At 38.6% G+C, this 22,653-nt stretch overlaps 1 protein-coding gene across 3 annotated transcripts in view; it reads left to right on the top strand.

The window, feature by feature from the left end:
• Nucleotides 1-22,653, top strand: part of IL1RAP (interleukin 1 receptor accessory protein) — a 524,293-nt gene that overhangs the window by 471,994 nt on the left and 29,646 nt on the right. For all 3 annotated transcript variants that reach the window (XM_053710238.1, XM_053710239.1, XM_053710241.1), the window contains exon 9: nt 9,736-9,885. In XM_053710238.1, the coding sequence (XP_053566213.1) occupies nt 9,736-9,885 (150 nt within the window). The remainder of the gene's footprint in view (nt 1-9,735; nt 9,886-22,653) is intronic.

The following is a 22,653-nucleotide window of genomic DNA, read 5'->3' as shown; positions in this document are numbered from 1 at the left end:
TTGGATGACGTCCCTTAAAGGAACCGTCATTAGTCGGGAGACAACGGAAGAAGAGGATGGATCCGCGTCGCCTGCTTCAAGATGGACCCGCTCCGCACCGGATGGAAGAAGATCGAAGATGCCGCTTGGAGAAGATGTTTGCCGGTCCGGATGTCCTCTTCTTGCCGGATAGGAGGAAGACTTTGGAGCCTCTTCTGGACCTCTTCAGCACTGGATGATGGATCGCCAACCCCCGCTTGGGTTGGATGAAGATGTTGGAGCCAGGACGGATCGGTGATACCTGGATGGTCAAGACAAGGTAGGAAGATCTTCAGGGGCTTAGTGTTAGGTTTATTTAAGGGGGGTTTGGGTTAGATTAGGGGTATGTGGGTGGTGGGTTGTAATGTTGGGGGGGGGGGTATTGTATTTATTCTTTTACAGGCAAAAGAGCTGAAATTCTTGGGGCATGCCCCGCAAAGGGCCCTGTTCAGGGCTGGTAAGGTAAAAGAGCTTGTAACTTTTTTAATTTAGAATAGGGTAGGGAATTTTTTATTTTGGGGGGCTTTGTTATTTTATTAGGGGGCTTAGAGTAGGTGTAATTAGTTTAAAATTGTTGTAATATTTTTCTTATGTTTGTAAATATTTTTTTATTTTTTGTAACTTAGTTCTTTTTTATTTTTTGTACTTTAGCTAGTTTATTTAATTGTATTTATTTGTAGGAATTGTGTTTAATTAATTTATTGATAGTGTAGTGTTAGGTTAATTATAGGTAATTGTAGGTAGTTTATTTAATTATTTTATTGATAGGGTAGTGTTAGGTTTAATTATATCTTAGGTTAGGATTTATTTTACAGGTAAATTTGTTATTATTTTAACTAGGTAACTATTAAATAGTTCTTAACTATTTAATAGCTATTGTACCTAGTTAAAATAAATACAAAGTTGCCTGTAAAATAAATATTAATCCTAAAATAGCTATAATATAATTATAATTTATATTGTAGCTATATTAGGATTTATTTTACAGGTAAGTATTTAGCTTTAAATAGGAATCATTTATTTAATAAGAGTTAATTTATTTCGTTAGATGTAAATTATATTTAAGTTAGGGGGGTGTTAGTGTTAGGGTTAGACTTAGCTTTAGGGGTTAATCAATTTATTAGAATAGCGGTGAGCTCCGGTCGTCAGATTAGGGGTTAATAATTGAAGTTAGGTGTCGGCGATGTTAGGGAGGGCAGATTAGGGGGTTAATACTATTTATTATAGGGTTAGTGAGGCGGGTTAGGGGTTAATAACTTTATTATAGTAGCGCTCAGGTCCGCTCGGCAGATTAGGGGTTAATAAGTGTAGGCAGGTGTCGGCGACGTTGAGGGGGGCAGATTAGGGATTAATAAATATAATATAGGGGTCGGCGGTGTTAGGGGTAGCAGATTAGGGGTACATAGGGATAACGTAGGTGGCGGCGCTTTGCGGTCGGAAGATTAGGGGTTAATTATTTTAAGTAGCTGGCGGCGACGTTGTGGGGGGCAGGTTAGGGGTTAATAAATGTAATACAGGGGTCGGCGGGGTTAGGGGCAGCAGATTAGGGGTACATAAGTATAACGTAGGTGGCGGTCGGCAGATTAGGGGTTAAAAATTTTAATCGAGTGGCGGCGATGTGGGGGGAGCTCGGTTTAGGGGTACATAGGTAGTTTATGGGTGTTAGTGTACTTTAGGGTACAGTAGTTAAGAGCTTTATGAACCGGCGTTAGCCAGAAAGCTCTTAACTCCTGCTATTTTCAGGCGGCTGGAGTTTTGTCGTTAGAGCTCTAACGCTCACTTCAGAAACGACTCTAAATACCGGCGTTAGAAAGATCCCATTGAAAACATAGGATACGCAAATGGCGTAGGGGGATCTGCGGTATGGAAAAGTCGCGGCTGAAAAGTGAGCGTTAGACCCTTTAATCACTGACTCCAAATACCAGCGGGCGGCCAAAACCAGCGTTAGGAGCCTCTAACGCTGGTTTTGACGGCTACCGCCGAACTCCAAATCTAGGCCACTATGTTTCAAATAGCATGATGACTTCAACAAATTATTCTAACAGCTAAATATCAGCAGCGCAGCTATACACACAGGCTGTACTTTTAAAATAACTGAATACTTATTAACAGAGCAATGCTCAATTCTGGTGGGTAAGCAAAGTTATTAGACAAATATCGCTGCAGATAATCTGCATAGAAACTTCTTAACTGCTGCACTAACCACACAGATACAAGCAACACAGCTGTGAGTTAGCAATACAATTACTCCTGCTGTAGATTCAGTTAACTGAAGTCTTATAACGGTTATAACCTTAGGGTTCACAACAGCAAGATAAAACTGTATACACGGTATACTTATTTAGCTGTAACATACACTGTTAAAATCTGAGGATAAGTATAAATAATAACCTTAGATATACACATCCATGATTGAATTTAACTATTAACGTTATAACAGCAAAAACAAACAGCTAGAGTCAGTGTTATAATCACGCAGACAGCATACTCAGCGAACAGAAGCAGACACAAGCTTTAGTTTAAGTAATGAAACTTTGTGGCAACTATAACATATATTTAACAAATTTAAGCTGTCTGTAAGACTCTTGCTAGCAAGTGCTCTGGGTGGTATATATACGAATCTATCTTGCCAGTAGTTTCAGTAGAGTTATCAATACATACCTTACTAAACAAAGTGTTATAAATGGTGAATTATTAACTCTATCTGATAATCACTACATATGAAGAAAAAGTGATTTGAACCAATCGCCTAATAAACATAGGATCAGTTATATATACTATCCTTGGTCAAGGTATTACATTGCAGTCTGAGTAATAATATACAGATAAAAATGAATACTCAAGTATGCATCAAGTACACTGACTGTTGAATCAACAACTCATTTCATGCCCTCAAGTATATGCTCTATATTATTAAAAATTCCAATACTTACAAGGTATCTTGGGGTAACAAACTAATAACTGGGATTATTCTTACTCTGCAACAAACCTGTGATTAACACAAATAAAATAATCTACTCTAATGTGCATACAATAAGCACGGAGTAAAGGTGTTATCCTTGGAATTGCAGAGGGTCAGTATACTTTATATTTAATTGTATATACCCCATTTACACTACAACCGCGAACTGTCACATTTTGACATTATAGTGATAAAAGATATATGATTTATCACTCCCCAGGTAGCTACTGTTTTTAATTGCACATCCCTTTATTTTATCTCCTGTTTTTTTGCGTAATTAATAAAAGTTATGTTTTAATTATTCAAGCGTACTCCCCTTACCATTTGGTACTCCATCTTTCTATTTAACATACATACATAGTATGTGACAGAGGACTACAAGAGTGCTATTTGTGTATTCTTTCATGGTCTTTGGGCCCATGTTTTTTCTGTAAGGAAGATAGCTTAGTCTAGCTGTGTTTACAGTCTCTCCGCTGGAGTGAATTGTTGTAAGTTTATGGGGCTTCAGACCCATCTCCTTATGCATGTGACGTCAAAGACATGCCCATAGTAGGCGTGTATAGGCAGCTAAAGTGACAAATGATATTATGCGTCAAACTGATTGCTATTAAAAGTATAGTTATCAGATAACGTGCTGTGCAGTTCTAGCTGCTTGTTTATATGTGCAAGGGACAATGTATGGGCGCTATGTATATTAACTAATAGAAAGGAGAGTAACTTATTATTTGTATGTAACTCCGCTCCATAGAAATTGTGCACACAGGGGTTGTTAGTCTGATAGCAGGACCAGCTTAGCACGCTTGATCTATTAAAACAGGCAGGTATGACAAGCAATATCTAACTCCTATATACTAGCTAGTTAGGGATTAGGGGACAGCTGTATCACTAACTTAGCAGTGCCATGTCTCCCTGTATACAGGCATATGAAGATATCGTGGTCAGTTAGAGCCTACAGTCAGATATCTACATAGACAGTATATTGCTTCTGCTCCCAGTTGGGGCTGCACATACATATAGTGGTACTGATGGTGGATAGCTCATTTTAAACATAGTATACATATTGACAAAAAAGGTAAAATAAGATAGAATGGCAATAGTAGTACAAATGATTGTAAAATATTTATATACATAAGGGTAAATATCCTAGGGAGGAGATAACAATCATGGTTTTTCATCATATAATAGAGGGCTGTGGTGTCATATCAATAGGACAAAAGACTAAATAGCCTGCTAAGGGCATGTCAGTTGGAGGCTACAAGACAAAAATGACAAAAAAGGAAGAACTGGTAGCTAGTGTGGGCCCCCAACGGCAGAATAAAATGTCAGATATAAGATAAGATATTAGATCACTACTACAAATCTGAATTAAAAAAATAGCAAAATATCAGCGGATGTCATAAACTTGTCATGGGTAATATGAGGATAATGCAGATATGACCTTACCCCATATAATTATTCTAGTCCTAAAGCATATAGTAACAAGACATAACAGTTAGGGATGTAGATATAATCTGTCTCACATGGTAATAATATGTTACAAGAAACAATGCCAGTCAATACTTGCGTTAAGTCCTCTTGGATGGACAGTATACAATTTATGGATCCAACGTTCCTCAGTTTGTAGTAGTCGTTTGTTCCTATCACCACCTCTAAGTAGTTGAGGAACATGATCAATTAGTTGAAATCTAAGGTCCTTGACAGTATGTCATTTCTGAGCAAAGTGTCTCGCCACCGATTGGTCACTGTCTCATTTTTCTATAGCTGTCCGGATGGCACTCCGGTGATTCACCATTCTCTTCTTTATATCATCAGAGATCTTACCCACGTAAAACAGCCCGCAAATGCAACTTAACATATATATAACATATGGAGTAGTGCATGTTCAAGTAATGCTTGATTGGATATCTTCTGTTGGTGTGGAGGTGTCTGAAGCTATTGCCTTGACCATAGAGTGGCAGGTGACACAACTGGGACATTTGTAGGATCCCTTCTTGGTGGATTTTAGCCATGTCTGACTTCTATAACAGTGTTGTGAATCTATTAGAACCAGCATATCACGTAGGCTCTTGCCCAGTTTGAAACCACACTTGGTGGTTCATAATCCTAGTATGGTAATGCTGGATTGCTTTTGATGATATGCCACTCCTTACTTAGTACTTTATTCATCCTTCTAAGTTGTGGGGAATAAGTGGTGGGGAAATTCATCCTTTTGGTGTTATCCTTAACTCTTGGGGTATTCATACAGTCCTTTTGTGTCACTTGTATGGCATCGGTCTTGGCCTCTCTGATATCTTCGTTCTTGTAGCCCCTTTCCGCAAACTTTTCTTCCATTTGTTGTAGCTGTGTGATTTTCTGTTTGTCAGATGAATTGTTTCTCACTACCCTCAACATCTGGGCTTTAGGTATGGTTCTCACTAAAGATCTCGGGTGACTGCTGTTAGCGTGCAATATCGAATTTCTGTCTGTCTCCTTATGGATCAGGGTTGTGCCCAATCGGCCATCCTCTTTAAAGATGCATAAGTCCAAGAAGTCTATGGTTGTCCTACTAACAGAGATTTTCAGCTTGGTTGGGCAGTCAGAGTGGTTAAAGATCGTCACCCACTCATTTAGTGTGCCATCTCATCACCTTTCCATATAAGCAGTATGTCATCAATGTACTGGCAGTAAAAGTTGACACTCGGATGTGTTTAGACTTGTAACAATATATATAAACAATGTCCAGAGAGCTCTGCACTCACCTTTTACAGTCCTCAGCCACCAGGAGTGCATTCAAAATGTAGATATGCAGACCAAAGTAGGAAGCACTCGCTGGGACTTATAATCCTTAAAAGTTTTTATTCAACAGGCATAGTGACGTTTCGGGGATGTTATCCCAGTCCTAAGAAAAATAAACATATAGTGCAAATTACATCTTATAAATAACTTACCCTTGTTATACTGACTGCACACTCACTACTTTACATTGTAGCAAAGTGTCATTTCTTCAGTGTTGTCACATGAAAAGATATAATAAAATGTTTACAAAAATGTAAGGGATGTACTCACTTTTGTGAGATACTGTATATATATTTATTTATATAATGTGTATGTATGTATTTATAGTGTGCATTTATAATTGGCATCTATCATTGATATCCTATTTTTCTGTTTTGTTCAATGTTTTTCACTTTAATCAGTTTCAAATTTGATATTTTTTTGTTTCTTAAGTTAAAAAATTTGATTTAACCTTTATAGCACATATTGGTAAGTGTCAGTGCAAAACCATAACTGGTCAATATGATTCCAGAGCACAGTTCTAATTAGTGTTCTCAGATTTGGTGTTTCTTGACATATTTTGACCTTAAGCCTATTATCACCTTTTGTATAAATGACTGTGTGAACTCTTGCTACCCTTCTGCTATGAACTCTAGCAAGTCAATATCCCATTTGAAATCCTAACATTCTCTAGAGGTACTCTGTTCTTTAAAATTGCTTGTTGGATATTTCCCATAAGGTTCAACATAATACAATCAATTCTTCTTCCTAAATTTAAAAAAGTGTATCACTCTGAAGCAGACATAAGTCCAATCTTGACAGTGCAAGTAATAGGGAGTTTTAAGCTTCAAATTGCTTCTTATACCTACCCTACACTTGCTAAGTTTCCACGCAATGCCTGTCATTTAGCATTGGTATAGTTAAAGAGGGAAAATGCATGTTTTTGATGAAACATGACATAATTTAAAACTGCAGGTTTTTTAGTGTGTCATATAATTATTTATCCACAATGTGCCACAATCAAGTGATCATGGAAGTATGCTTTGCTGGGTAGTGGAAAGCATTGCAGCCATTCTATACCTGATGTTGCAATAATTAACTGTAAAGCATTTTAGAAAGTAGTGAAAAGTGTAGGGAATGTTGTTTTTAATGGGCTGAATGTGTCCATGATAGAAACTATGATCTGTATTTCATCTTTTAAACCATGCATATATTTAAAGATGCAACAAACAACCAAAATATAGTTTTATATTTTGTGTTTAAGGATCATCTTTTATTAAACTCTAATTTCTATCATGCAGTATACTACTTTAAATTGTAGCAAAGTGTAATTTCTTCAGTGTGGTCACATGAAATATATTTACAAAAATGTGAGGGGTGTACTCACTTTTTTGAGATACTGTATATATATAAATATACAGTACATACATACACATATTTATATATACCCCTTTTGTCTTCAGAACTGCCTTAATTCTTTGTGGCATAGATTCAATTAGGAGTTGGAAACATTCCTTAGAGATTTTGGTCCGTATTGACATGATAGCATCACGCAGTTGCTGCAGATTTTTCGGCTGCACATCCTTGATGCGAATCTCCCATTCCAAAGGTGCTCTATTGGTTTGATATCTGATGATTGTGGAGGCCATTGGAGTACAGTGAACTCATGGTCATGTTCAAGAAACCAGTTGGAGATTATTTGAGCTTTGTGACATGGTGCATTATCCTACTGGAAGTAGCCATCAGATGATGGGTACACTGTAGTCATAAAGGGATGGACATGGTCAGCAACAATACTCAGGTAGGCTGTGGCATTTAAACGATGCTCAACTAGTACTAAGGGGCCCAAAGTGTGCCAAGAAAATATCCCCCACACCATTACACCACCACCACCAGCCTGAACCGTTGATACAAGGCAGGATGGATCCATGCTTTCATGTTGTTTATGACAAATTCTGACCCTACCATTTGAATGTCGCAAGTGAAATTGAGACTCCTCAGACCAGGCAACGTTTTTCCAATCTTCTATTGTCCAAGTTTGGTGAGCCTGTGTGAATTGTAGCCTAAGTTTACTGTTCTTAGCTGACAGGAGTGGCACCCGGTGTGGTTTTCTGCTGCTGTAGCCCATCTGCTTCAAGGTTTGACGTGTTATGCGTTCAGAGATGGTATTCTGCATACCTTGGTTGTAACGAGTGGTTATTTAAGTTACTGTTGCCTTTCTATCATCGCGAACCAGTCTGCCCATTCTCCTCTGACCTCTGATATCAACAAGTTCACACAACTGCCACTCTCTGGATATTTTCTCTTTTTTGGGCCATTCTCTGTAGACCCTAGAGATGGTTGTGCGTGAAAATCTCAGTAGAGCAACAGTTTTTGAAATACTCAGACCAGCCCATCTGGCACCAACAACCATGCCATGTTCAAAGTCACATAAATCCCCTTTCTTCCCCATTCTGATGCTCGGTTTGAACTTCAGTAAGTCATCTTCACCATGACTAGATGCCTAAATGCATTGAGTTGCTGCCATATGATTGGCTGATTAGCAATTTGTGTTACCAAGCAATTGAACAGGTGTACCTAATAAAGTGGCCATCTATCTTTAAGCCCTTTTAACTTTTAAAATATTGTTTTAAATATTCTTTTATCAGATAGTGTTTATATGAGTGTAACTGTACTTTTATATAGTTATGTTGTGTTGCAACTTTTTTCTTTCCTCTATGAAGTCGCTTGTTAAATTCAATTGCGCTTAATCAAACGCATTTTCTTTCAACTTTGTATACTATTTTCATTGCGCACAAAAAAACAACAAAAAAAAACAATATTGCTCATGCGCAACAGCTGCCACTTGTAATCTAGCTCAGAATGAGACATCCCTTGGTCATGTCCTTGCAAGCTAATTGGAATGCTATTTGCTAATTAAGCTATTGCTAATGCTGTATTCTATTTATTCAATATGTCTCTCAGTGAGGGGGGCACAGTCACACAGTAACTGGCACTGCTAATAATAAAACAGATCTGAGCCTCTGAGCAGCTCTGCAATAAGTTAAAAAATCGCCCTTTGACTTCGCTCCCTCCCCTTGAGAATGCTGGTTGGCTAGAAACTGACAGGCTGAGAGAAACTGTCAATCTATTCTGCTGCTCCTTCCTGGTTTTTGCATCTATTGGATAATGCGTGCTTGCATCATAAACAGTATCAAACCAAACGAAAATTTTAAAAGAAAATAAAGCGCTTTTCTTTTCTCTTCTTTTTTTTTCGTTTTCGTTCATACAAGTTTTTGGTAATGCAAAGAAAATAACAAAAAATGCCATTTTCATTATTTTCTTTGATTCTTCCAAAAATGAATGCACATTTACTGGATATTCACACTGCTTTTATCTTCACTAAATCCTACATGAAAAGGATAGTGCTTTGGACTTGATACTACTGGGGTGTGCATTCAGATGCTGCGGTAGCATCCGTACGTGGAAGAAGGTGGCCGCTTGGCGCAATCAGTTCTTTTTGGAGACACATTTATTTTAGCGAAAGAAAAACATATTAAGATCAGGATTTGCACAGATCTTAGTGTATTGCACATTCACAATAAAAAAATGAGGCACCGAAAATAGCTGAATGTGGTAAGCGGCCACCTTATTCCACATTTGGATGCTACTGAAGCACTGAATGCACGCTATCATCTGGCACCTTTTGGTGAATAAAACAACTTAGTTTTACCGAGCAAGTTCACATGCACATGACCCTTCACGATTGCCTCTTGTTGCTTTTCAGTCACAGGTACTGATTGAGATATTGAACACTATTGTAAATATAAAAAGTTACATTGAATCACATCATTAGGTGTGAAGCACGTTTTATGTTGAGCTTTTTTTGTATGTGGCGTGCCATCTGACCAACTACAATTAGTAACTTTAATCTCCTTTTTAAAGTAAATTTATCAACTTGCAAGTTATAGAAGTGTAACCTATTGATATTAATAATGTTTATGCTGTTTGTACAAATACAGTTGGTACACCGAGATATATCACCGAGTTGGCATGTGGATTGGGAGCTACACTTGTCCTTGTTGTATGCCTTATCATTGTGTATCATGTCTATTGGCTGGAAATGGTACTTTTCTACAGGGCTCACTTTGGCACAGATGAAACAATTGGAGGTAAGACATTTTTTTATCAAGCAAACATATCTTTTGATGTGTGGGTAAACTAAATGCACTTAACATCAAGAGGATCTTTAGCTTAATTATAGTGCAAACAGAAAGTCCAAAAGATTCCTTTTAGAGGTTATGCTATATATATATACACTTTTAATACACAAATGCATATTATAAAAACATTATAAAAAGAAATGTTAAAAAGATCATAAAAGATTATTTCATATCTTATAAAGACAAATATTGTTTCAAAAGTCCAAATTTATAACAAAGTCCCAAATTTTGTAGTTACCCATAGTTCGTTATTCCAGAGAGTATTCTGAAAATAAACCACAGACAAGCTCCTCTGAGTGCAATATACTAATTAATATGTAAAAGAGTATTTCTTCTGTTATGTGTGATCAGTCCACGGGTCATCATTACTTCTGGGATATAACTCCTCCCCAACAGGAAATGCAAGAGGATTCACCCAGCAGAGCTGCATATAGCTCCTCCCCTCTACGTCAGTCCCAGTCATTCTCTTGCACCCAACGACTAGATAGGATGTGTGAGAGGACTATGGTGATTATACTTAGTTTTTATGACTTCAATCAAAAGTTTGTTATTTTAAAATAGCACCGGAGCGTGTTATTACTTCTCTGGCAGAGTTTGAGGAAGAATCTGACAGAGATTTTTTACTATGATTTTAACCGGAGTCGTTAAGATCATATTGCTGTTCTCGACCATCTGAGGGAGGTAAAGGCTTCAGATCAGGGGACAGCGGGCAGATGAATCTGCATTGAGGTATGTGGCAGTTTTTATTTTCTGAATGGAATTGATGAGAAAAGCCTGCCATACCGTTAAAATGACATGTATGTATACACTTCAGTATTCTGGGGATGGTATTTCACCGGAACTACTGTGTTAAGGTCACTAATCCTTTTAATAACTATTCTCATGTTAAACGTTTTTGCTGGAATGTAGAATCGTTTACATTGCTGAGGTACTGTGTGAATAAATGTTTGGGCATTATTTTCCACTTGGCAGTTTTTTGCTTTAATTGTGACAGTTTCGTTTCTCTTCACTGCTGTGTGGGAGAGGGAGGGGCCGTTTTTGGCGCTCTTTGCTACGCATCAAAAAATTCCAGTCAGCTACTTTTATATGTCCTGCATGATCCGGTTCATTTCTGACAGATCTCAGGGGTCTTCAAACTTCTTTGAAGGGAGGTAAATTCTCTCAGCAGAGCTGTGAGAATTCTTATAGTGACTGTGTATAAAAAACGTTGTTTTGTTTTCTTATGTACAAATTTAATTAGTGTTGTTTTTTACTAATGGGAACAAACCTTTGCTAAAAGTTGTGTTGTTTTAAAATTTGATGCAATAACTGTTTTTCAGTTCATTATTTCAACTGTCATTTAATCGTTAGTACCTCTTTGAGGCACAGTACGTTTTTTGCTAAAAAAGATTATAACCAAGTTGTAAGTTTTTTGCTAGTGTGTTAAACATGTCTGACTCAGAGGAAGATATCTGTGTCATTTGTTCCAATGCCAAGGTGGAGCCCAATAGAAATTTATGTACTAACTGTATTGATGCTACTTTAAATAAAAGTCAATCTGTACAATGTGAACAAATTTCACCAAACAGCGAGGGGAGAGTTATGCCGACTAACTCGCCTCACGCGACAGTACCTGCATCTCCCGCCCGGGAGGTGCGTGATATTTTGGCGCCTAGTACATCTGGGCGGCCATTACAGATAACATTACAAGATATGGCTACTGTTATGACTGAAGTTTTGTCTAAATTACCTGAACTAAGAGGCAAGCGTGATCACTCTGGGGTGAGAACAGAGTGCGCTGACAATGCTAGGGCCATGTCTGATACTGCGTCACAGCTCGCAGAGCATGAGGACGGAGAGCTTCATTCTGTGGGTGACGGTTCTGATCCAAACAGATTGGACTCAGATATTTCAAATTTTAAATTTAAATTGGAGAACCTCCGTGTACTACTAGGGGAGGTCTTAGCAGCTCTCAACGATTGTAACACTGTTGCAATACCAGAGAAACTGTGTAGGTTGGATAAATACTTTGCGGTACCGGCGAGTACTGACGTTTTTCCTATACCTAAGAGACTAACTGAAATTGTTACTAAGGAGTGGGATAGACCCGGTGTGCCGTTCTCACCCCCTCCAATATTTAGAAAGATGTTTCCAATAGACGCCACCACTCGGGACTTATGGCAAACGGTCCCCAAGGTGGAGGGAGCAGTTTCTACTTTAGCTAAGCGTACCACTATCCCGGTGGAGGATAGCTGTGCTTTCTCAGATCCAATGGATAAAAAATTAGAGGGTTACCTTAAGAAAATGTTTGTTCAACAAGGTTTTATATTACAACCCCTTGCATGTATCGCGCCGATTACGGCTGCGGCAGCATTTTGGATTGAGTCGCTGGAAGAGAACCTTAGTTCCTCTACGCTAGACGACATTACGGACAGGCTTAGAGTCCTTAAACTAGCTAATTCTTTCATTTCGGAGGCCGTAGTACATTTAACCAAACTTACGGCTAAGAACTCAGGATTCGCCATACAGGCACGCAGGGCACTGTGGCTAAAATCCTGGTCAGCTGATGTTACTTCTAAGTCCAAATTACTTAATATACCTTTCAAGGGGCAGTCCTTATTCGGGCCCGGTTTGAAAGAAATTATCGCTGACATTACGGGAGGTAAGGGCCACGCCCTACCTCAAGACAAGGCCAAAGCTAAGGCTAGACAGTCTAATTTTCGTCCCTTTCGGAATTTCAAAACAGGAGCAGCATCAACCTCCACTGCACCAAAACAGGAAGGAGCTGTTGCTCGTTACAGGCAAGGCTGGAAGCCTAACCAGTCCTGGAACAAAAGCAAGCAGGCCAGGAAACCTGCTGCTGCCCCAAAGACAGCATGAACCGAGAGCCCCCGATCCGGGACCGGATCTAGTAGGGGGCAGACTCTCTCTCTTCGCCCAGGCCTGGGCAAGAGATGTTCAGGATCCCTGGGCACTAGAGATCATATCTCAGGGATACCTTCTAGACTTCAAATTATCTCCCCCAAGAGGGAGATTTCATCTGTCAAGGTTGTCAACAAACCAGATAAAGAAAGAAGCGTTTCTACGCTGCGTACAAGATCTGTTAACAATGGGAGTGATCCATCCGGTTCCGTGGTCGGAACAAGGACAAGGGTTCTACTCAAACCTGTTTGTGGTTCCCAAAAAAGAGGGAACTTTCAGGCCAATCTTAGATTTAAAGACTCTAAACAAATTCCTAAGAGTTCCATCGTTCAAAATGGAAACTATTCGGACTATTTTACCCATGATCCAAGAGGGTCAGTTCATGACCACAGTGGATTTAAAGGATGCTTACCTTCACATACCGATCCACAAAGATCATCACCGGTATCTAAGGTTTGCCTTCTTAGACAGGCACTACCAGTTTGTAGCTCTTCCATTCGGATTGGCTACGGCTCCAAGAATCTTCACAAAGGTTCTGGGTGCCCTTCTAGCGGTACTAAGACCGCGAGGGATTTCGGTAGCTCCGTACCTAGACGACATTCTAATACAAGCTTCAAGCTTTCAAACTGCCAAGTCTCATACAGAGTTAGTTCTGGCATTTCTAAGGTCGCATGGATGGAAAGTGAACGAAAAGAAGAGTTCTCTCTTTCCTCTCACAAGAGTTCCATTCTTGGGGACTCTTATAGATTCTGTAGAAATGAAGATTTACCTGACAGAAGACAGGTTAACAAAACTTCAAAATGCATGCCGCGTCCTTCATTCCATTCAACACCCGTCAGTAGCTCAATGCATGGAGGTGATCGGCTTAATGGTAGCGGCAATGGACATAGTACCTTTTGCACGCCTACACCTCAGACCGCTGCAACTATGCATGCTAAGTCAGTGGAATGGGGATTACTCAGATTTGTCCCCTACTCTGAATCTGAATCAAGAGACCAGAAATTCTCTTCTATGGTGGCTTCATCGGCCACACCTGTCCAGGGGAATGCCATTCAGCAGGCCAGACTGGACAATTGTAACAACAGACGCCAGCCTACTAGGTTGGGGCGCTGTCTGGAATTCTCTGAAGGCTCAGGGACTATGGAATCAGGAGGAGAGTCTCCTTCCAATAAACATTCTGGAATTGAGAGCAGTTCTCAATGCCCTTCTGGCTTGGCCCCAGTTAATAACTCGGGGGTTCATCAGGTTTCAGTCGGACAACATCACGACTGTAGCTTACATCAACCATCAGGGAGGGACAAGAAGCTCCCTAGCAATGATGGAAGTATCAAAGATAATTCGCTGGGCAGAGTCTCACTCTTGCCACCTGTCAGCAATCCACATCCCGGGAGTGGAGAACTGGGAGGCGGATTTCTTGAGTCGCCAGACTCTTCATCCGGGGGAGTGGGAACTTCATCCGGAGGTCTTTGCCCAAATACTTCGACGTTGGGGCAAACCAGAGATAGATCTCATGGCGTCTCGCCAGAACGCCAAACTTCCTCGCTACGGGTCCAGATCCAGGGATCCGGGAGCAGTTCTGATAGATGCTTTGACAGCACCTTGGAACTTCAGGATGGCTTATGTGTTTCCACCCTTCCCGCTGCTTCCTCGATTGATTGCCAAAATCAAACAGGAGAGAGCATCAGTAATTCTAATAGCACCTGCTTGGCCACGCAGGACTTGGTATGCAGATCTAGTGGACATGTCATCCTGTCCGCCTTGGTCTCTACCTCTGAGACAGGACCTTCTGATACAGGGTCCATTCAAACATCAAAATCTAACTTCTCTGAAGCTGACTGCTTGGAAATTGAACGCTTGATTTTATCAAAACGTGGTTTTTCTGAGTCGGTTATTGATACCCTGATTCAGGCTAGGAAGCCTGTTACCAGAAGGATTTACCATAAAATATGGCGGAAATACCTATACTGGTGCGAATCCAAAGGTTACTCCTGGAGTAAGGTTAGGATCGCTAGGATATTGTCTTTTCTACAAGAAGGTTTAGAAAAGGGTTTATCAGCTAGTTCATTAAAGGGACAGATTTCAGCTCTGTCCATCTTGTTACACAGACGTCTGTCAGAAAATCCAGACGTCCAGTCCTTTTGTCAGGCTTTAGCTAGGATCAAGCCTGTGTTTAAAGCTGTTGCTCCACCATGGAGTTTAAACTTAGTTCTTAACGTTTTACAGGGTGTTCCGTTTGAACCCCTTCATTCCATTGATATAAAAATGTTATCTTGGAAAGTTCTGTTTTTAATGGCTATTTCCTCGGCTCGAAGAGTCTCTGAGTTATCAGCCTTACATTGTGATTCCCCTTATCTGATTTTTCACTCAGACAAGGTAGTTCTGCGTACTAAACCTGGGTTCTTACCTAAGGTAGTCACTAACAGGAACATCAATCAAGAGATTGTTGTCCCATCCTTGTGTCCAAATCCTTCTTCAAAGAAGGAACGTCTTTTACACAATCTGGATGTAGTTCGTGCCCTCAAGTTCTACTTGCAGGCAACTAAAGATTTTCGCCAAACTTCTTCCTTGTTTGTCGTTTACTCTGGACAGAGGAGAGGTCAAAAAGCTTCTGCTACCTCTCTCTCTTTTTGGCTTCGTAGCATAATACGTTTAGCCTATGAGACTGCTGGACAGCAGCCTCCTGAAAGAATTACAGCTCACTCCACTAGAGCTGTGGCTTCCAATTGGGCCTTTAAGAATGAGGCCTCTGTTGAACAGATTTGCAAGGCTGCAACTTGGTCTTCGCTTCATACTTTTTCCAAATTTTACAAATTTGACACTTTTGCTTCTTCGGAGGCTATTTTTGGGAGAAAGGTTCTTCAGGCAGTGGTTCCTTCTGTATAATGAGCCTGCCTATCCCTCCCGTCATCCGTGTACTTTTGCTTTGGTATTGGTATCCCAGAAGTAATGATGACCCGTGGACTGATCACACATAACAGAAGAAAACATAATTTATGCTTACCTGATAAATTCCTTTCTTCTGTTGTGTGATCAGTCCACGGCCCGCCCTGTTTTAAGGCAGGTAAATATCTTTTAAATTATACTCCAGTCACCACTTCACCCTTGGTTACTCCTTTCTCGTTGTTTCTTGGTCGAATGACTGGGACTGACGTAGAGGGGAGGAGCTATATGCAGCTCTGCTGGGTGAATCCTCTTGCATTTCCTGTTGGGGAGGAGTTATATCCCAGAAGTAATGATGACCCGTGGACTGATCACACAACAGAAGAAAGGAATTTATCAGGTAAGCATAAATTATGTTTTCCAAACTTACTATTTAGTAAGCAAATTCTAGCTCCAAAGGAAAACACCTTAACCCGTCAAGCGCCATACTGTGCAAAAAACGCCAGATCAGATCAGCTTTTGTGGTAATTTTTGAGCTACATAAGCCTCAAAGGACCAAAAGAGCAACGTGTTTCGGATTTCTTCTTTCTCAAGCTCTACAAACACTTTTAATGTAGCCCTTAAATAGTGCTACATTTAAAGTGACATACTATGTTAAAATACACAGGTGGATTATATCAATATTGTTATTCTATACCAAAACCTATTGAATGATATTATTATTAAATAAATATTATTATTAGTATTATTATTATTATTATTAAATAGACATTACTATATTAATTTATAAATTATGGCAATGCAGCTTATGAAATGTTTTATGAATATACTAAACCACCCAAAGTATTTTATTATGTAACTTTTTACATTCAAATAAAAACGCATAAACCATATGCAAAATCATTTCCATCCCGAAATCCATTTTAAATTTATTTAAAAAAACTTCCTAATACAAAGTCTATATTTAATCCTTTGGGGGATAGGGTATCTAACTCAAAAATAAATTTTGCCTCTAATCTTAGTAATGCACCATGGAGATACACACCTCTCCAATTTGTACTTAGTCTATTAATAATTGTGTGTTTAAAATATTTTAAATTCCCACTATTACAACTTTTAAAATGTTTTGGGACTGGTGTATTCCTATTTCTTTCTTCATCTATGTTTTCAATGGATGTAAGATGTTCACAAATACGTTCCTTTACTGGCCTTTCCGATTCACCTATATATATATATATATATATATATATATATATATATATATATATATATATATATATATATATATATATATATATATATATATATATATATAAAGGTCTTCCTTTTCTCTGAATGACTACAAGATTTACATATAAAACAGGTAAAAAATAAATTGTACTATTCTTTTTCTTATCTGTGGATGCTAGAATATTTTCAAGATTTTTTCATTTTTTATATACTATTTGTGGGTATTCTGGTAAAGCAAATCCTAAAATGTCATCCTTTTTTTAGGACTGGCCAATGCTTTTTCATATTTTTTTCAACTATATTTTGATTACTATTATATTGTGTATCATTTTTGTTGATTATTATTAGTCTTTATCTAATGTTTTTTTTTTGTTTGTTTTTAAAGAGTTTTATTGTATAAACAAAAATATAAGGTTACAACAATGATTCATATTGTACATAATGAGGTTGGATAAAGTTACAAAGACAATGTATTATAATTAAGTTCACCTGTATTCAGAACTTAGTGTCTGTACATTTCAACAAAGTGGTGATATTTGTCAGTAGATCAGTATTTTTTATTTTTATGTTCATTTTCATGAAATGTTTTTTGAGTATATGCAATTATATTTTAACATTTCAAATATCAAGAATTATGCAAGGTTTAGCTTTGCTTTTGGAAGAGAAACAAAATTGACTTTTACAGAGTCAATCTTGGGGGGGGGGGGGTGTTGGGTACAGTAAGATGGGGTTAAAAAAGGGAAGACATGTCCAGGTGTCCTTCTCATCTGTCCTTGCTTAGTGTGATTTCTCAGTCAGTGCTAGTGTTTCCATTGTTTGTATGTAATGAAGACCACATTTGTGGCATCATCTCGTGGGCCTCAACTTGCGCTGTTAGTAAGTAGTAGTATCTTTCTAGTTGTAGGGTTTCATTTTTTCTCTATAATTCTAGTGGATGGTAGTTGTTTTCCAATAAATTGGAATTCGGTTTTTAGCACATGCTAGCATTAGTATAAGGAGTGATTTTTGAGTTTTGTTTTGGAATTTGAAAGGGAAGTGGAACAGTAATGTTTTGAGTATTTTAGGGATACCTAGTTCTATAGTTGTGCATATGTCTTCTTCCCTTATATCCTTCCAATAGTTTTCTATAAGTGGGCAGTCCCACCATATGTGAGCTAGTGTTCCGTCCATCCCACAGCCTCTCCAGGATTTGCTGTGATTGCTGGGTAGATCCGTTTTAATCTGTTTGGAGTGAGGTACCATCTACGTAATAGTTTGTAGTAGGATTCTTGTATGTGTGCTGAGACTGAGACACTTTTCCCGAGTTTGAACATCTGTCTCCACTCTTTGGTTGAGAATTTTGTACCCAGTTCCCTATGCCATTGTGTAGTATATTGTGGGAGGGTGTTTTCTGATGGTATGAGTAGGAGATTGTAGATTATTGAGATAAAATGCTTGGGGGGTGTGACATTGTGCAGAGTTTTTCAAAGGGTGTTTTGTCTCTGGTGAGGAGATGTTTGTGTTTGTGTGTGCTTAAGTAGTAACAAATTTGTAGGATATACAAACCACGATTTGGCTATGGCTGGATATTCTTCCTGCAACTCCTGTGGAGTTTTAAGTCTCCCCTGTCTAAGTAAATTGCTTATACAGTTCAGGGGAAGTGTCTGGGGGGAAAGATGTGGGGCTACATGCAGAGGTAAGTCATGATTGCCATATAATGGAGTCATGGGTGTGTGAATGGTAGAGATATGTGAACTTGTGTGGGTCACCCTGTCCCATTCACTTAGAAGTTCAATCAGTAGTGGTACATTTGAAATGTTGGGGGTCTATGTTTTTTTATCTGTCCAGAATAGTGTGGCTAAGTTAGTCATATGAATTGCATTAGTAGTTATCTGTTTCCAGGCTTTGTTATTGCTGACATGACACCACTTTCTGGAACGCCACAGCTCTTCTGTAAATTTGGATGTTGGGTATTCCCAGGCCATTGTCTTCCTAGGGTAGATATAGTGTTTGCCTATTAACCCTTGGTCTGATACCGTTCCAAATATACTCCTCAATCAGTGACTGAAACAAGGCTATATAGGAGTGTGGGAGGGCGATGGGCGCCGTTTTGAGTAAATACAATATTCTTGGCAGAACGTTCATCTTGATAATGCTCACCCTGCCAAGCCAGGCGATGGTTTTATTTTTCCATTCGGACAGATCTCTGATTATTTCATTTTTTTAGACGAACATCATTTTCTTCAAAGACCTCTGAGGGGGACATTGAATATTGATTCCTAGGTATTTTAGGGTGTTTCGTTTCAATATGAATGGGAAGTGGTCTCTAAGCCAGTTTTGGGTTATTTGGGTTAATGATATGCCTAAAAGTTCTGATTTTGAGAGGTTTAGTAAAAAGTTAGAAACTTCACCATATATTGTGAATTCTTTTAAGATGGCTGGGATGGATGTCTCTAAGTCTGTGATGGTTAGTAGTAAGTCATCGGCATACATGGCTATTTTGTTTTTCTATGGGCCCCATCCAAATTCCCTTTATCATTGGGTTATGTCTGATGTTACTGGCCAAGCCTTCAATAGCAACAGTGAATAATGCAGGTGATAAGGGACAGCCCTGCCTGGTCCCGTTTGAGATGTAGAAATTGTTTGATAAGAAACCATTGACTTCTATTTGTGCGTTTGGTTTTGAGTACAGGGCAAAAACCATCTTTAAAAATTTGTCTCCGAACCCCATTTTTGTCATTGTTTCTAGTAGAAAATTTGAATTTACTCTGTCGAACGCCTTCTCTGTGTCTGTTGACAGCAGAGCAAGGGGTATCGACTGCATTTTGGAGTGGGCTAAGAGTTGCAAAATCTTTTGGGTATTATACCTTGCCTCCCTGCCAGGGATAAAGCCCACTTGATCAGTGGAAATTACCATTGGTAGATATCTATTAATTCAATTTGCTAAAGCTTTAGCTAAAATCTTAATGTCGCTATTAAGTAGGGAAATGGGCCTATACTTTCCAGTTTGTCAAGGGGCTTTCCTGGTTTGGGTAGTACTGCCATATATGCTTATAGCATGGAGTGTGGGAGTGTCCCTGTTTCAGCTAGTTCATTAAATAGGTTTTGTAGGTAGGGTAGTAGTATGGGGAGGAATGATTTGTAATATTTTTTGGCCAGTCTATCCGGTCCTGGGCTTTTCCCATTTGGGAGGTCTTTAATCACATTGGTTATTTCTTCTTGAGATAGTGGGGAATAATATAATCCTCTGCTAGTGAGGGTAGTGTTATGTGGGTCAGGTAGTCCTGTATTTTCTGGGTGAAAGTGTGGATTTGCATGGAGAATTACCTTTAAGGTTGTATAGTGAATCATAGTAAGTGTGGAAGACCTTTGCTATGTTGTAACTATCTTGTTTGGTGTTGTCCAATTTATCTTTGATAGTATATATATATATATATATATATATATATATATATATATATATATATATATATATATATACAGGGATACAAATTTCCACTAGCCATTGGCGAGTGGAAATTTTACAGTGACGAGTGAAAGTTAGTGAGTGTATGTCTACTAATATTATTTAAAGGGATATTATATTTACATGAAAGGGCAAGGATATGTTATAGGGCTATAGGGACCCCATTAGTGCTTAGACTGTTACTTCTAAAAGGGTAAATGGGGGCAGAGAGTGATTAGAGAAAAGTGAAAGTGGAGAAAAAGAAAGCATTAAAGGGACAGTATACACCAATTTTCATTTAATGGCATGTAATAGACACTACTATAAAGAATAATATGCACAGATACTGATCTAAAAATCCAGTATGAAACCCCTTTTTCTGCATATGAAAAGACACTTTACACAAACAGAAGCAAGCTGGAGTAGGTATACATCAGTATTCTCCTAAAACTTTGGGGCTTGGTTAGGAGTCTGAAAATCAGTAATTTTTTTATTATTTAAAAATAAGCAAAACTATAAAATAAAAATAAAAAAGCTGTATAGGCTATATAAATTAATCTTCTACAAAACATTTATGCAAAGAAAAATCTAGTGCATATTAATGTCTCTTTAAGAAAGAGTGTAATAAGAAGATATGGCCTGAGAGAGAAGGGAGGGGGTAAAAAGAGAGACTGAAGAGAGGAGGGAGTGGAGAAAGACAGATGAGAGGTGATAAATATAAAACAATTTTTCCATTTATGCTATGAACTCACATTAAAGGGACTGGGAGTGTAATTTATTCTGCTGCCTGTGTTTACTTAGGCTATTCAGTAGCTTAGACTCTAGTAAACTTTTACTTTAGGTGGTGATACCACAAGGTAAATCAGCTATTTCTAATGCCAAAATATGGGTAAAGGAGCTACTTGTAAACAATTTAATATAGTCCAGCAGGTAAAATAGATAATTGGGAACAATTTAAAGGGGAATTTTTTTTATGTGAACTGTCCCTTTAATGTCAACACTCTCTGCACAATTACTGCACAATAAGGTGTTTCACATTGGCAAAACATATGCAAGGGGGGGGGGTTAGTGGGCGTTGTGTGGGCGGGGGAGTGGGTGTGATCAAAAGTGGCGAGTAACATTTTGGGCTGGCTAGTGGTTTAGGGCTTGAAATTTTAAATATATATATATATATATATATATATATATATATATGTATGTATTTAATTGCTGGAGCTTAATTGTCCTTGCTAGAAATCTGCCTGCTTTATCTCCCCCTTCATTTAATTTTTGTTTACGTTTTAGAGCTGTGCGCTGATTCTCTTCATGTAAGAGGACTTTGAATTTGAGTATAGTTTGATTGAGTGTAAGTTCTAGGTTTGGGTCTGTTGGGTCTTTTTTGTGTTTTTCTTCCAGGGTATGTATATTTTGGAGTATAGAATTATATTTTTCTCGGTATCTTTAAACTAGTTTGGATTTATGTTTGATGAGTATTTGTGTGTTTCCCACACTGTGGTGGCTGGGAGGTTGTCCTGTGAGTTGATGGTAAAATATTCGGTCAGGGAAGTCTCTATATCTGATCTTATCTCGGGGTTGTCAAGGAGTGTGTCATCAAGTTTCCATAAGAAAGGTGTAGTTGATGTGTTTGGCCAATTAATCTCGCATGAGACAGGGGCATGGTCTGACCAGGTTATAGGGGTAATAGTACTTTGTGTAATGTATGAGACACCTTGTGAGTCAGTGAACAGGTAGTCAATGCATGAGTACTTTTTGTGTGGGTTTCAGTAAAATGTAAAGTCCAATTCTGTGGGGTGTATGATTCGCAAGATATCGTGTAAAAAGAGACATTTGAGGGTAGTGTTAATCTGTTTCAATATGTGATGTGGGGCGCTTGATATTCCGTTGGATGTGTCAATGCGTGCTATCAGAGGTATATTAAGGTCGCTCCCCCCAAAAAGAGAACGTCTTTAGTGACTTCTTAAAGTTTTCATGAAAGGGTTTTGATAAAGTGGTGTTACATTCGGGGCATACACATTTGTTAGGGTAATTAGTTTACCATACAGGAGCCCAATTATTATGATATACCTGCCTTTTTTGTCTTTTTCAATTTGTATAAGTTGGAATGGGAGTTTGTGATGGATGAGTATACCCACTCCATTTTAAGTGTCTCCCTTCATTCTGTGTAATTCCCTAGACACTATGGAGCATTGACGGTTATTAGTTTGATCGGGTGAGCTCTATATTTTATTTGTGGTGATGTAATTTTCTCATTATGTGGTGAAGTCTGGGTACGGTGGAAGGGA

Source organism: Bombina bombina, chromosome 4, assembly GCF_027579735.1.
Source record: "Bombina bombina isolate aBomBom1 chromosome 4, aBomBom1.pri, whole genome shotgun sequence".
Taxonomy (NCBI): domain Eukaryota; kingdom Metazoa; phylum Chordata; class Amphibia; order Anura; family Bombinatoridae; genus Bombina; species Bombina bombina.
This window is presented reverse-complemented; position numbering and strand designations above follow the sequence as displayed.